Source organism: Phyllobates terribilis, unplaced genomic scaffold (assembly GCF_046119375.1).
Source record: "Phyllobates terribilis strain yellow unplaced genomic scaffold, ASM4611937v1 Scaffold_2__4_contigs__length_985480577, whole genome shotgun sequence".
NCBI classification, from domain to species: Eukaryota; Metazoa; Chordata; class Amphibia; order Anura; family Dendrobatidae; genus Phyllobates; species Phyllobates terribilis.
Window position 1 is genome coordinate 359,938,595 of NW_027362762.1, and position 14,802 is coordinate 359,953,396.

General features: G+C 40.9%; 1 protein-coding gene across 1 annotated transcript in view; it reads right to left on the bottom strand.

Annotated features, from left to right (window-relative positions):
- Positions 1-14,802, bottom strand: part of PRPS2 (phosphoribosyl pyrophosphate synthetase 2) — an 80,807-nt gene that overhangs the window by 27,246 nt on the left and 38,759 nt on the right. Inside the window, exon 2 of the mRNA XM_073664697.1 lies at positions 9,527-9,710. Within this exon, the coding sequence (XP_073520798.1) occupies positions 9,527-9,710 (184 nt within the window). The remainder of the gene's footprint in view (positions 1-9,526; positions 9,711-14,802) is intronic.

Below are 14,802 nucleotides of genomic sequence, written 5' to 3' on the forward strand. Positions count from 1 at the left end.
TCTGTACATAGTGATTCAAAGTATATTGTGCCAAGTACTACTTATATAAGAGGGTGGTGGGCTACTCTTGCACAGGGGCCCACCGGAGGATTCTCCTGTGGGCCAGTCCAAGCCTGAATGTCATCCTGTCTGGCACAATTGACTTGGGACAATGAACTGGGTAGATAATAACATGAATAAGATGCTGGCTTTGTCTGTACATAGTGATTCAAGTATATAGTGACACTGCTCATATAAGAGGGTGGCGGTCAACTCTTGCACAGGGGCCCACCAGAGGATTCTCCTGCTCTCCTGTGGGCCTGTCCAAGCCTGTCTGCAATAGACTGCTTCCTGTATCAAAAAGTTATTACCCATCTACCGATGTCCGCAATGGGGAAATTTTGGCACATCTGAATGGAGAGGCAGTGCACACACTTGACCTCTGTCCTGTTCATTGTCTATAGGACTGCCAGAGAAAGCAGACCATGGTTCTCAGCAGTCAGACCCGCAATGCTTATCCTGTGGATAGATAAGTTCTTGCTACCGAAATACCACTTTCATGCTGGCTTTTATATGACTCGTCAGGCACACTTTCCACCATGTTCCCTCTGCGGGTACCATATTTAAGTGGCAGTTTTTCCTGGGGTCAGTTCTAAAGCAGTTCTAGAGCGGACAAAGACTGGTTGCTGCGATGTCTACAATACAAGGCACACAAAGATGGGATCCTGGAGTGCAGAACACTCAGTAGACGTTTCAGCCTCTCCATCTAGTAGGAGAGCTGGAGAACAAATAGCGCAAAATAGGGTCTTATCCAGAAGAATTTAAAAACAGGATATGCTAACCTGATGTAGTTGAATACACAACATTTTGTGGTTCGTCAGCTGCAGCAGATCCACAGGTCACCAGACCAGTTAGAAATAAGGAGGAAAATTATGTGGATTGTTCCGCGTTGCTGAAGGAATGAAGCTTTTATCAACGTGTCCATATGTGGTTGCTTCCTGAGGAAGAAGTGTGTTATACTTCGAAAGGTGTCGAATGAAAACCACATTAGTACATCTCTTGGTAAAGGGTTTTTAATTCCTTCAGTAGCGCAGAACAATCCACAAATGTTTCCTTAATTACTCTATCTAGCTGCTCTCTTCTCAAACTGCTTTATCTGCCGGTGACATGAATGGTCACTGAGCTTATAACCGCTCTTCATCATGCCCTCAACTAAAACGGATTTTACTATTGAATTTATAGTAAGTGATCATTACAGGAGGCTAGGGGGAGAGGACTTTGCGAATTGGAGAAAGACAAAATATTTAGTAAAAAAGGAAGAAGTATTTGATCTTGCTTGTACTGTTAATTTATGGAAAAAAAAAAAAAAAAAAAACCTCGAAGGAATTTTGGATCATTTTTTTATGCCGCTAAAATAAATTTCCTATTGTGACTGGTAGATGTTAATAGATGACCCTGTTCCTTGTCCCTTCACAATGACCTGTGTCCATGCTCATTAGATGCTACAATACAAATGATAGGGTCTGTCAATTGCTGCTATTGTACATTTGATTTTCCAAAAAGGCGACGTTACGAGTAGTGATTAGCGGACCCATGGAAGTTCATGTTCTGGTACCTGACGTGAACTTTATACCAAAGTTCAGTTCGGGTACCAGAAATGTACCCCAACTTGAACCAGGACCCCATTGAAAACAATGGGGACCCGAACTTTTGAGCTGGAAAATTCTTTCTGCAACGGACTTTCCCCAGGTTCGCTGATTTCTAGTTACGAGTTTGTGACAAAGAAATACATTTAAAAAAAAAAAAAACACTTTTAATCAAAAATGTGTGTTTTAAACATTAGATAATTTTCTGATGACACATTCCCTTTAAGTGATCGAGGAATTTATCGGCTTTTATTCACTTACCCTTCCATAGCAATACTGGTAAAAATCAACCAAGTAGATTTGCTTTGTCATCAATGCTATAGACTGAATAGTTGGGGGTTAAATGAAAAGAAATGGATTATAATCATGCATTGACTTATGACCAAAACACTGTGTACCCAGACACAGCAGAGCATGCCAATTTATGCCGTAAAAAGCGGTTATAGCTCTTAACTTGAGCATTTACTGTCAAGGTCCCCTACACAAGCTCTCTTCATTTGGCAGGAAACAAAATTAATCGTTAACTCGCTGAAGCTTATTCGACATTCAGCTGTTCACTTCATGCATTTTTTTATGCAAAATTACCAAGTGAGAAAGATTACATAAAATTGTTGAGGTCAGCATTGCATGAAGACAATATAGAATTTTAAAAGACTAAAAGGAAAACAATGAAGAATTAAGTTTGGGTCGTCTCACACTATGTTTTATCTTTTTCGCTTATATGGCAAAATTAATTTCCACAGCGCTTTATAGACATCACTGCCCCCATTGGCACTCACAATCTAAACTCCTATCAGTATGTCTTTGGAGTGTGGGAGGAAACCGGAGTACTTAGAGGAAACCCACGCAAACACGGGGAGAACATACAAACGTTGTCCTTGATGGGAAATAATCATCATTTTATATAGCGCCAAATTCACTTTATAATTTAGCGGTGACATGTACCCACAGTTCAACAGCTACAGGAAGAATGAGGGCACTGCTCACAAGCTTACAATCTGTAAGGAAGAAGGAGGGACATGGAGGATATGGAGACAGATGAGTAAGAAGGGCCAGAGTCTGAGGAAATTTAGAAAGTGGAAACAGCAAACAGTTTGATTAGTGAAGTGAGATAAGCCTGTCTAAAGATATATGTTTTTAAAGCAGGCTTAAAAATGTAGGGGCTAAGTATTAGTCGTATCGTCCAGGGTAGTGCATGCCAGAAAATTGGCACAGCACAAGAGAAGGCTTGAAGACAGAGGTGCGAGGTTCGGATTATGGAGGATGTTAAGTCTTAGATCAGTTGCAGAAAGAGCACCGGAAGCGTGATAGACCAAATTAGGAGGAGATCTAAAGTGGTGCCCAACTGTGTAGAGCTTTTTGGGTGAGAGATAAGTTTGTATTATATTTTGCAGCGAATGGGAAACCAGTGCAATTACTGGCACAAGGTGAATGCATTGGTGTAACGGCTGGACAGAAATACGACCCTGGATGCCACATTCAAGACAGATTGGAGAGGAGAAAGTTTGGTTAGGTGGAGACCGATCAGTAAAGAATTGCAGTAGTCCAGATGAGAATGAATAAAAGCGACAGTAAGAGTTTTTGCAGTTTCAATGGTGAGAAAACGTCGAATTCTGGAGAGGTTTTTAAGATGCAGGCAACATGGGCGAGTGCGCAATTGGATATAGGGAATAAAAAAGTTATATGACCCAAAGACAGCAAGCGTGCTTGCTTGGGAGTCATGTTTGAACCACCCAAGATAACTGCAATATCAGGTATATGTAGGTTAATAGAGGAAACATGAGAAGTTCAGCTTTGGAGGGATTCAGTTTAAGATAGAGGAAGGACATGATGTTAAAGTAAGTGGACAGACAATCCTTGCTATTTTTGCATTAAGATGGGGGTAATGTCAAGGGAAGAGGTGTATAATTGGGTTTTTCCAATAGGAGTAGTGTATAGTGAGAAGAAGTGGGAGATAAGATTGATACCAGAGTAATAAGAGACAGCAAACAATACAGTGAAAGCAATCAGAGAGGTAGGAAGTGTATCCTTGAAGCCGATAGAGCAAAGCATAGGGAGGAGGAGCTGGTGATCCAGTGTCAAATGCGGCAGAGAGATCCAGGAGAATCAGCAGGCAGTGGTGGCCATTAGATTTAGCTGTTGGTAGATCGTTAGAGACTTTAGTAAGGGCAGTTTCAGTAGAATGTAGAGAGCACAAACCGGATTGTAAAAGGTCAAGAAGTGAGTTAGCTGAGAGATAGCAACTTGAGTGGACGAAGCGTTCAAGCAGTTTAGAGAGGAAGGGAATATTAGAGACAGATCTGTAGTTATCAGTGCAGTTTTGGTCGAGAGAGGTTTTTTTTTAGTAATGGGGATATGACAGTGTGTTGGAATGAAGAGGGAAAGTTACCAGAAGAAAGAGGTTAAATATTTTAGTTAGGTGAACAGTGACTGCAGGGGAGAGGGACTGAAGGAGATGTGAGGGAATAGGATCACTGGTGCAAGTTGTAGAGTGAGAAGAAGCAAGAAGCTTGGTAAATTATTTTGTAACAGGTTCGTAGTTGGAAAGTGAGCTTGAAGTGCAGGAAGGAAGGGAATTCAGGCTCTTGACTGGATTGTGCGAAAATTTCCTGACTGATGTCTTTGATTTTTTCAAGGAAATAAGTGGTCACATTATTGGTAATCTGGTTGGTGACGAGGGCCTGTACTTTAAGGTTCAGGAGGGAGTGGAACGTTTCGAATTGTCGGCTAGTGATGTGATGAGGGTGGTGAAGTAAAGTTGTTTGGCCAGATAGAGAGCAGTCATACGTTTTGCGCATGAACTTATAGTGGATTTGAGCCCACAACCCCAGCACTGCATGGCTACAGAACTAACCACTGAGCCATCGTGCTGTCCATTTGAAATGTAATTTTCCATGTGTGTCGGGAGAGTTTCTGATGCATAACTCCAATGGAAGTGTGTCCTTCTGGTCCCTGATGGGCCAGTATATACACAGGTATAGTTTTCTTGGCTGCACTACGGCATACAAAAGCATGCCACATGCTTAAGGGGAACTGTCACCGTATACTAAAATTTACCTCTGATGGACACTACAAGTCTCAGTTTGAAATGACTCTGGCTTTGTTCACACATCAGTATTTTTGATCAGTCTTCTATTTGTATTTGTATGCCAAAACCAGGAGAGTCTCCGAAACACAGAAGAAGTGTCAATCTTTCATTTATAGCTTTCCTCTAAGTTCCACTGCTGATTTTGGTGACCCTGTACCCTGTGACTAGAAAGTGAACATTTGTAGTTTTATAGTCACTACCTGGAGCCCTTAATTTGCCTCCTCTGCTCAGATGGACATTCTGTTCCTCGAAATTTCAAGATTGTCCTCCCCATGTTAATGCAGTGGCTATGATAAGGTCTAAACCCCGCCACTCCTACCTTTCCCATTTTACAACATAGTAAAGGAAAGGGAGGTGTGGCTTAGGCTACTATTGCCAATGCAACATTTATTTTGGAAGTCAGAGGAATGGAAGGCTGATCTGAGTGGATGCAAAAGTGGGAGGAAAACTGACACCAGATAGGGTGACCACAAAGGAGTGAAAAGTAAAGTCACATTAACCTAGGTTGAAAGGACGCTTTAAGTTTGCCATACAGATGAGTTGCTGAGCTGTCTGCAGAAGATACAGTTTGGCCAACAGCTAAATTTCCTGAATCTTCCACAAACAAATCCTCAGTTGGCTGAGCATTCAAGTGTTTTCAATAGGAAGAGCGGGGAAAGTCGCTGCCAGTTACCTGACCTCCACTAAAAACGTAATAGAATTTTAATCTCAAATTACAGGTAATTGCCCGAACCCTCTCTTCTATTTTCTCTTGAGGGACAGTGAGCAGGTCCTATATACATCAGCTGACTTGAGGAGACTTTTAGTCTAGAGAGCAAAGCTTTCAGAATAGCAATTACAAATAAAAACAGGCATCAAAGATCTAAATCTCAAATGTGTCGACTACATCTTTCAGAGATCAAAGGGTTTCTGTATTATTTTGAAAGCACCACTCCAATTTTTTTTCTAATTTCAGTGCTGGAGTAGTGATAACCCAAATTTCCTGACCCTAGTATAATACTTACCAGCCGTCATATTCAGCTCTTCCTGGTGCCGCTATTTGTGATTGACCGGAAGTGATAGGTAAACATAAGCTTTCAATGCAAGTCTAAGAGTTTCGTTCTGGCTCTCCTAGACTTACACTGAGTTATTTATTTATTTTACTTGCTTATAAAGCACCATTAACTCCACGGCAATTTACAAACATTATAATCACTGCCCCCATTGGGGCTCACAATATAAATCCCATATCAGTATGTATGTCTTTGGAGTGTGGGAGGAAACCCATGCAAACACAGGGAGAACATACAAACTCCTTGCAGGGTTGTCCGTGGTGGGATCTGCGCCAGTAAAAGACGAAAACAGTGACTGGTAAGTATAAGGCTATGTACACACATTTCTTTTTCACTGTTTTTTTTTTCCCTGCAGCCAAAACCTGATCTCTTGGCAGTAAAAAAAGCTGCGGCCAAAAAGCAGGTTTTGCTACCTTTTTTTGATGCTTTTATGTGTTTTTCAGGATACTGAAGTTCAGCTTTGAAAGCATGAACAATAAAAGGTGTTAGGTCACCAATGATATATTTTTTATGTAAAAACAGCAGAGAGACCTTAAATTGGTAGGGCACTGTTTACTTAACACATTAATAGGGATTCAGTTGGTAGGGCATTGTTTACTTTCACACATTCACTGAGTAGGTCAGGTATTGTTTAGTTACTCTCATGTCACTAATTTATTTAAGCTGTACTAACAGCCATGTTCAGGAGGGGTGGCCAAGACATTATACTTTAACCCCTTTCATGATTTTGCGATTTTCAAAAAAATAAAAATAAAAAAAATAAATGTTTCGCATCCTGCTGTACCTGTTTTTTTTCACCAAAAACACAGCAAAAACTGATAGTCTTTGCTGCTTTTTTTGCACTTACTCATTGCTTTCTATGGGTGAAAAAAACGCTGCAAAACGCTGAACGAATTGAAATGTTGCAGCTTTCAAAAAAGGAGCAGGTTAGTCAGGAAAAAAAAAAAGCAAGTGTGTGCATAAGATTTCTGCAATCTCTCAGCTTTTACTGGTACTGTAAAAAGCAGCTTTTAATTTGAATAAAAAACGCAGCAAAAAAATGAAAAACACGGGGAAAATGCAGCGTGAGAACATAGCCTTAGACTAGGGACAGGGAACTTAGATTAGTGACATATCTTCAGTGCTACAATTGAAAAAAAAAAACAACAACGCGGGAGTGGTGCTTTGAAGTGTAAATCTAATGATGTTGTCCTTCCCATCTCCTGCCATCACAAACTTCTGGTTTGGGCAAGCCTGTTGATTAAAATAAATGGTACCGGAAGCCTCTAGAACTCCTAGTATGACCATAAAACACCTTTAGGCTATGTGCAGACATAGCAGGTTTGATGCAGGGCGTTTTTGCCTCTCTCTGGCAGAAAAAACGCATGCAGATTTACATGCGTTTTTTTCTGCCAGAGAGAAGCGTTTTTACATGCGTTTTTTCAAGCGATTTTGAGCATCACTTGGAAAAGTGCTTGACAAGTTGGTCACACTATATAAATCCATGCAACCGGCATGGATTTATATAGTGTGACCAAGTAATAGTTAAAAAAAAATGGTAAAAAATAATAATAAAAAAAAAAGATTATACTCACCTTCCGGTGTCATCTCTGTTGTGTCCGGTCTCTTGCATTGCTCGCGGTGGTGGTGGTGTGAAGGACCTGCGGTGACGTCATTGAGTCATGTGATGGGTCACATGACTGACGTCATGGCAGGTCCTTCACAACAGCGAGATCATTGCAAGAGACCGGACGGCGTGGACAAAACACCGGGAGGACATCGGAAGGTGAGTATAAACTATTTTTTATTTTAAATTCTTTTTTTTTTTACAGATTCTATGGTACCCAGGTCTGGAGGAGAGTCTCTTCTCCTCCAGACTTGGGTACCATCCGCACATTAGAACGTGCCAATTACGCAAGTACAGATGCAGTCTTGCGGAATTGGCGCGTTCTAATGCAAGTCAATAGCGGCGATTACGCTGCGTGTCCGCAAAATTAATGGACATGCTGCATATTTTTGAGCGCAACATAAACGCTGCGGAAAAATACGCAGCATGGGCATTGAAAGTGCGGAATTGCATTGGAGACCATGGGGGAAGGTTTACCAAGCGTTTCCCAAGAGTTTACGCTGCGGAAATTCCGCAGTGTAAACGCTTGAAAAACGCATCGTGGGCACACAGCCTTACACTAAGGCATGGAGAGATTTTAGTTAAGGGGGCCAATCCATTTCAGACAATGATCAAGTCTGCCTACAGTTTTTTTTTTTTTAACCAGTGCTGTACCCACCTTCTCCACCAGCAAGTCTCTGCCACTGCTCCCAGTGTCAATCAATCAGTGAGCTCAGTGGCTCTGAAAGGGGCATTCTGTTTACATGGGTAAAGCCACTGAACTCAGTGATTGGTTGTTAATCTGACGTCAGCGTGGCAGCCAATGCCAGACACCAGAAGCATTCTCTGCAGATCGGCTACTGCCATTAGGTCATGTCAACAGCACAGCAACCAATCAATAGGCTCTATGGTGTGCGACATCTACATCGGCGAAGCTGCTCAGCGATTGGCTACAGGACTGTTGACAAGATGGTACCGCTGCAACCGATTAATAGAGACCAGGGAAACAGCAGAGATGTGGTGCTGAATATTTGGAGAGCAAGGTAAGCTTATTTATTTTTTTTTAATACAAAACTGAGCCTATGGACAAAAATTTGGAGGAAGGAGACAAACCTTTTAAACTAATCAGTGTACGTAAATCAACTTCCAAATTTTTTTGTCACAAGTTGATGTGTTCAAATCCTACCCACTCTGCGTTCCACTGTGGATAGGACATCCACAAATCACAAACGAAAATCTACATCATTTGTGCTACATGTGAAATGGCTCAATTCTTTAAAAGGGTTATCCAGTAATTTTAATAACTTGCCCAACAGTGGAAATGTGATAAAAAAAACACCCATTGTTTATCTCCCCACCCGTAACGGTTTCAGTTTTCGAGCAATAGGGCTGCTTTTTGCGCCCTGCACTGAAGTTTTTATTGATCCAATTTTGGGGTACTTAAGATGCTTGATCTTTTTTTTTTTTTCTAGCAGTGTTGAGGTGGTCGAATAAACGCCAGAATTACGGTTTATTTTCTTTATTACGCCGTTTACCGGACTAATTTTATATTTTGATAGTTAGATCTTTAAGATTGTAGCGATATCATACGAATATTTTTTATGGAGAAAAAGGGGGGTGATATGAACTTTTATATTTTTAAAAATGGTAACTCCCCTTCATGTAAAATAACCTTTGGAGGCAGATTCTCAAGGAGATCCAAATCCGGCCCCATAGTCCTGAATAGCTCATTTACATAGAAGAAAAATGTGAATTTCTCTGGAATAAGACATCTGATCATTTTTATCATTTTATTCATCTTCCTATGACTTACATTCCAATATAGACAACCTAGGAGGGCTGATCCCACTGACAGATTCCCTTTTAGGTCATCTGAGTTAATGAAAATTGTATCCAGTCATATGGGAGTATACAATTCTCTAAAAGATCATAAATGAATATGCAGGAGAAAAAAACACCACAATCTCTTCCCCTTTTTCTGCAATGCATTTGTTGACTAAGGTCTATATATTAGATAACTGCTCTGGCAAGCTGCTTATCTATAAAGAAGTACAAAAAGAGCCTTCTCTCCCCTGACTTAAAATGTCGGGAGACAGTAGAGAGGCCTTCATACACATTGACCGACTTTAGTCTAATGTGTATGGAGTAATGACTATGGGGGAGGGGAGGCAAATACCTTGTCTTTTTTGTCCTGTCGAGCATATGGAAAACATGGAATGACAGCTGTAACTCTCGATGAAGATGCTATCTTGCAGGCATTTATCATGATGAGCAGTTCCATCAGGTTGTCATTGATCTCACCGCAGCCACTCTGTATGATGTAGACATCTTCCCCTCGCACGCTCTCACCGATTTCTACACTACAAGAATAAAAAAATATTAGAAACAGATTAGAAACAGATTTACAGATGTTTAGTGACAAGTCTGCAACTAAGTATGTAAGTGACTACATTCCGTTCTGCCAACAAATCAAGCAGATATGAGCATGATTAAACAACCTTTAATGTGGATTTGAAGCAGATTTTGCTCCAAAATCCACATTAGAAAACACTTTAAAAAGCGTTTCAATGAGCTTCTTATTGAGTGTAATAGAAAATGATGAAAAATATTGCAATGCCTGCAGGAGTTTTCAATTGAGCTCCTTCAGTCCCTCTACCCTGCTGTCACTAAATACCTAAAATATATAACCTCTCTTTCTTTCCCTCCTTCAAACACACTGTCATAAACCCATCCCTCCACCAGTACTATATCTGTCTCTAATCTCCCCTTTATCCCTAAACACCTGGAACTCCTGATCCACTCTCTCAGATAACGCTCTTCTCGACCCGCTACAATCTGGTTTCCGCTCCTTACACTGCATTGATGATCTACCAAGCTAAATATAATGATCACTACTTCCTGGTGCTTCTCCTGGATCTCTCTGCAGCATTGGACACTGTGGATCACCAGCTCCTCCTTACTATGCTCTACTCTATCGGGCTCAAAGACACTGTTCCCTCGATTCTCCTCCTACCTCTTTCACTGTATCATTTGCTGGCTCTTCTTCCCCTTATTGTTGCGGTTCCCTCAGGATTCAGTCCTAGGCCCCCCCTCCTCTTCTCTCTACACACCAGCCCTATTGGACAAACCATTAGCAGATTTGGTTTTAAGTAGCATCTCTATGCTGATGACCCCAAATTATACATTTCTCCTGACATCACTCCCACATTACTACAAAAAAAACAAAAAAACAGTAATTGTTTGTCCACTGTCTCTAACATTATGTCCTTCCTCTATCTAAAACTGAATCTGTCAAAAACTGAACTTTTGTTTCCCTCCTCTGTTAACCCTCCTAAACCTGAAATTGTCATCTCCGTGTGTGTTTCTATCTTAACTCCCAAACAGAATGCTTAGTGTCATGTGGTTATATTTGACTCCGATCTTTCCTTCACTCCCTATATCGGATCATTTGTTCGCTCATGTCACCTCAATCTCTAGAATTTTCCTTAGATATGACTCTGCAAAAACTCATAACGTTGCTCAGATTCATTCACTCCTGGTGTACTGAAACTATCAACGAATTGGTCTCCATTTTACTAAACTTATTCCCCTATCATGAATGCAGCAGCCAGGATCAAATTTCTATCCAATTGCAACACTGAAGCCGCCATTTGCTAGTCTTTGTACTGGTTGCCCATCTGCTATAGAACAATATAAACTTTATCACTCTTAAAGAAAGCTCTCCACAGTTCTGCACAATCCTACATCTCCCTCATCTGTGTCTACCACCCTACCGGTCCTCTCCCTTCCGCTAATGATCCAAGATTAATATCTTCTATAATTCGAACCTTCCACTCTCGTCTCCAGGACTTCTTCCGTGCTGTGCCAGTTTTCTAGAATGCACTACCCCAGATAATCCAGTTAATACCCAGTATCTGCAGTTCCAAGTGTGCCCTAAAACCACATTTCTTTAGACTGGCCCAACACCTCATCTATCTAATTATAAAACACTGATGGGTGAACATTACATGATCAGGACTTTATTTCTACATTTTGTGCCCCCCTTAACCCTATTTCCTCATTGATTGTAAGCTTGCGAGCAGGGCCCTCACTCCTCTTGTTATATGTTGAATTATGAGTTACTCGGTTAGGTCTTTGTCCGCATATGTCCCCTCTGAATTGTAAATTGGTGTGGAATATGTTGGCGCTATTGAAATCAAAATCATCATCAATAGGAAGCTTATTCAAACAATATTTCAAGTGTTTTTTATGTAAATTTTCAAGCAGAATATGCTTAAAATGCTCAAAAAGTTCTGTGTGAACATACTCCTTAACAAACCATAATCAATAACATGTGAGGAAACAAAGGAGAGGAGTGAAAAAAAAAAACTCTAAAATTAAACATCTTAATCATGATCAAGCTTATTATAGGTTAGACAAATGGCTCTACTTAAGAGACAGCGGGAGCTGTGCAGAAAACAAGCTGCTGTATACAGTAAATAATCTGGCCTCAATGATTAATTGTCCAATAACAATGCGCACATCCTATTGGAAAGGTCTTGCTCCAGCGTTTAGAGACGGATTGTTGAGTAAATATTGACGTGTGTAGGTGTTCACATGTGTGTGCGTGTAGTCAAAGTGATTGATACAAGGGTTGTGTGTATATTAAAATCACCATGTTAAAGAGTTGCTAATAAAATATTTGCCATGTGGTTAGCAGTTCACGGTAATTGTGAAAAACTACTATGCATCAGTAATGGCATAGATATATTATATATAATGTTAAATAGTTTTTTTACATGTTACTTAAGGATCAAAAATAATAACACCTTTATAATATGGAGAGGATTTACGATAGATAACTACAATGTAAATATTGCTCAATCGCCAAATGTTTTCAGTTTGGCATTTCACATACTGATAACAGTCTTAAATAGTCTAAGTCTTAAAGAGAACATGACAAGTTCATGGTGCCACGGGTGGTATGAATCAATACACTAAAGCTGCATTATTGCAGTGACGCATGCTGTACTCTGATATGCTGCAGATTTTTATTGAAAATTTACTTTGAAGATATTGCTGGGGACAAAGCCTCTCAGATAACTAGTCCAAGGAAGGTTCACAGGGGTCACTCCCTGCTCTGTTCCCCTAGACCAGAATGTCAAACTCTGGCCCGTGGGCCTAATTTGGCTCACAGGGTGGTTTTATTTGGCCCGCGACACCAGAACCACCATCCCTATGTGGGGCCATTATTCTGTATGGAGGACTGTGTGGGGCCATTATTATATTTAGAGGACTATGAGAGGGGCCCATAATACTGTATGGAGGACTATGAGAGGGGCCCATTATTCTCTATGGAGGACTTTGTGAGGTCCATCATACTGTATACTGGTTGGCCCGCGACTTTGTCCAAGTTTTTAATTTTTCCTAGACCAGGAATGTCAAACTCAAATACACAGGGGGACAAAATTAAAAGCTTGGACAAAGTCTCGGGCCTACCTTTATATATATTAAAAAATAAAAAGGTCTACAATTGAGGAAGTTTTTCCTCATCAAATATAATGATGAACCATGAATAAAGAACATTTTAATTAATAGATCTTAAGAGTCAGATCACATGACTGGAGCATTGGGTATTACTTCGCAGGCAGGGGCATACATATAAATCACGAGACCCAATAGAAGTTCTAATTGCACCACCTTCACCACCCCAAAAAAAAATCTAAAGGGTTGTCCACTACTAGGACAACCCCTTCTTGATCTAAGTGTTTGGTGCTGATAAAATAAAAAAAATAAAAAGTTTAGTCACCTCCCATGCAGTCACCATTCTAGCGGTGTCGGCGTTTGTTGTCCTGGGGCTCTCGTGCGGTTGCTATGGCACACGAGTCTGGTGCACAATCAGCGCTGGAGTCACTGTCCCCACCTTCGTACAAATCGAATATCAAGAGGAAGTGAGTGCAGCCACAGCCCTGAACTCGTTAGGTTTGTCGGAAGGTGAGGACAGTGACGCCAGCGCTGATTGTGCACCAGACTCGTGTGTCATAACTGCATGAGAGCCCTGGAAACGCGAGTGCGGACACCGTATGAGAATGAGTTGTCCAAGTAGTGGACAACTTCTTTAATATTCGATGGGGGGGGGGGGGGGGTTCACAGAAGAGCATATCACATAGCTTTGCATCCCTTACAAAATAAGTTTTCCTCCTATTGAAGCCCCTACACCCCTACCATTGCCCCCTTAATGTATGATGTCAACAAAAGTGCCCCCCAAACACAGTATGATATCACCACAGTGAATTCCTCCACAGTACCCCCCCTCCCAACAAAGTATGATTCCCCGCCAACTGTGATTTTTACACAGCACTCCAATACAGTGTAATGGACGCCACATAGTCCTCCATACAGAATAATGGACTCCACACAGTATTATGGACCTCACATTGCCTTCCATACAGGATGCCGACACAGGTGAACATGCGATGCTAGGCAGGGGTTTGGCAGGCAGTGCTGGCGTCGTGGGCAAAATATAATCACCCTGCGGGCCATATTTAGCCCACGGCCCATGGTTTGACATGTGTGCCCTAGACTGACAAGTCTCTCCCTATACACACAGGAAAAGACCTGTTAGTCATCAAGAGCAGAGTGGGAGTGGGACAAGTCCCTGTCTTGGTCAAGTCATCTGAGGTGCATAGTACTTGTCTGGCTTTACAAAGTAGGTCCTCTATAAAACGCCATTCAGAGAGAAACAGAGGGCTGCATCAATAAGGCAGCCAGTGTTTCCGATTCATGCTGCTCATGTTTGGGAAGTAAGAGTCAGATGTTAGTTTCCATTTAAGTCTTTACAGCTCCAGGTATATGAGGGACACCGGAAGAAATATAACTTCACATTTAGCTAAGGGAAGTCCCTCCTGTATAATAACGATAGGTGTGCAGAATATTACTAATAATGGGCTGCATATTCTAATATACCTAATACCCTGCATTGTCTTAATTTCAGAATATCAGATATAGTCAGTTGACAAGGAATAGTACCGCAACCACAATGTTAAACACGTCAAAACTATATATTTAACTAGACCACATAATGTAATCATCCTCTGCTATTGATTTGCACAAATACTACCATCTTGCCTAAAGTTCAGCAGGTAGCCATTCTCCTTATATGAGGAGTTCTCATATATGGGAGCCAGTCATTACCAGTAATGTAGAGCCAGTGATTTTGAATTATATTTTGTTGTTATGGCTTGTTAATTATATTTCCTAAATTGAACTGTTCTTCACTTTTTTTGATTAACATGTCAGGTTCAGGCAGCAATAGGGTCAAATTTGATTATAAAAAAAAACAAATTATGCTACTTTGATGATCATTTTTGCAGATAGAATATGCTAATTAAATTCTAAAGACACTGCTTGCTCCGTTTTTGCATTCATAGCTGACAGACCCTGAACCATGAATATATGAATACAGACTTGGGC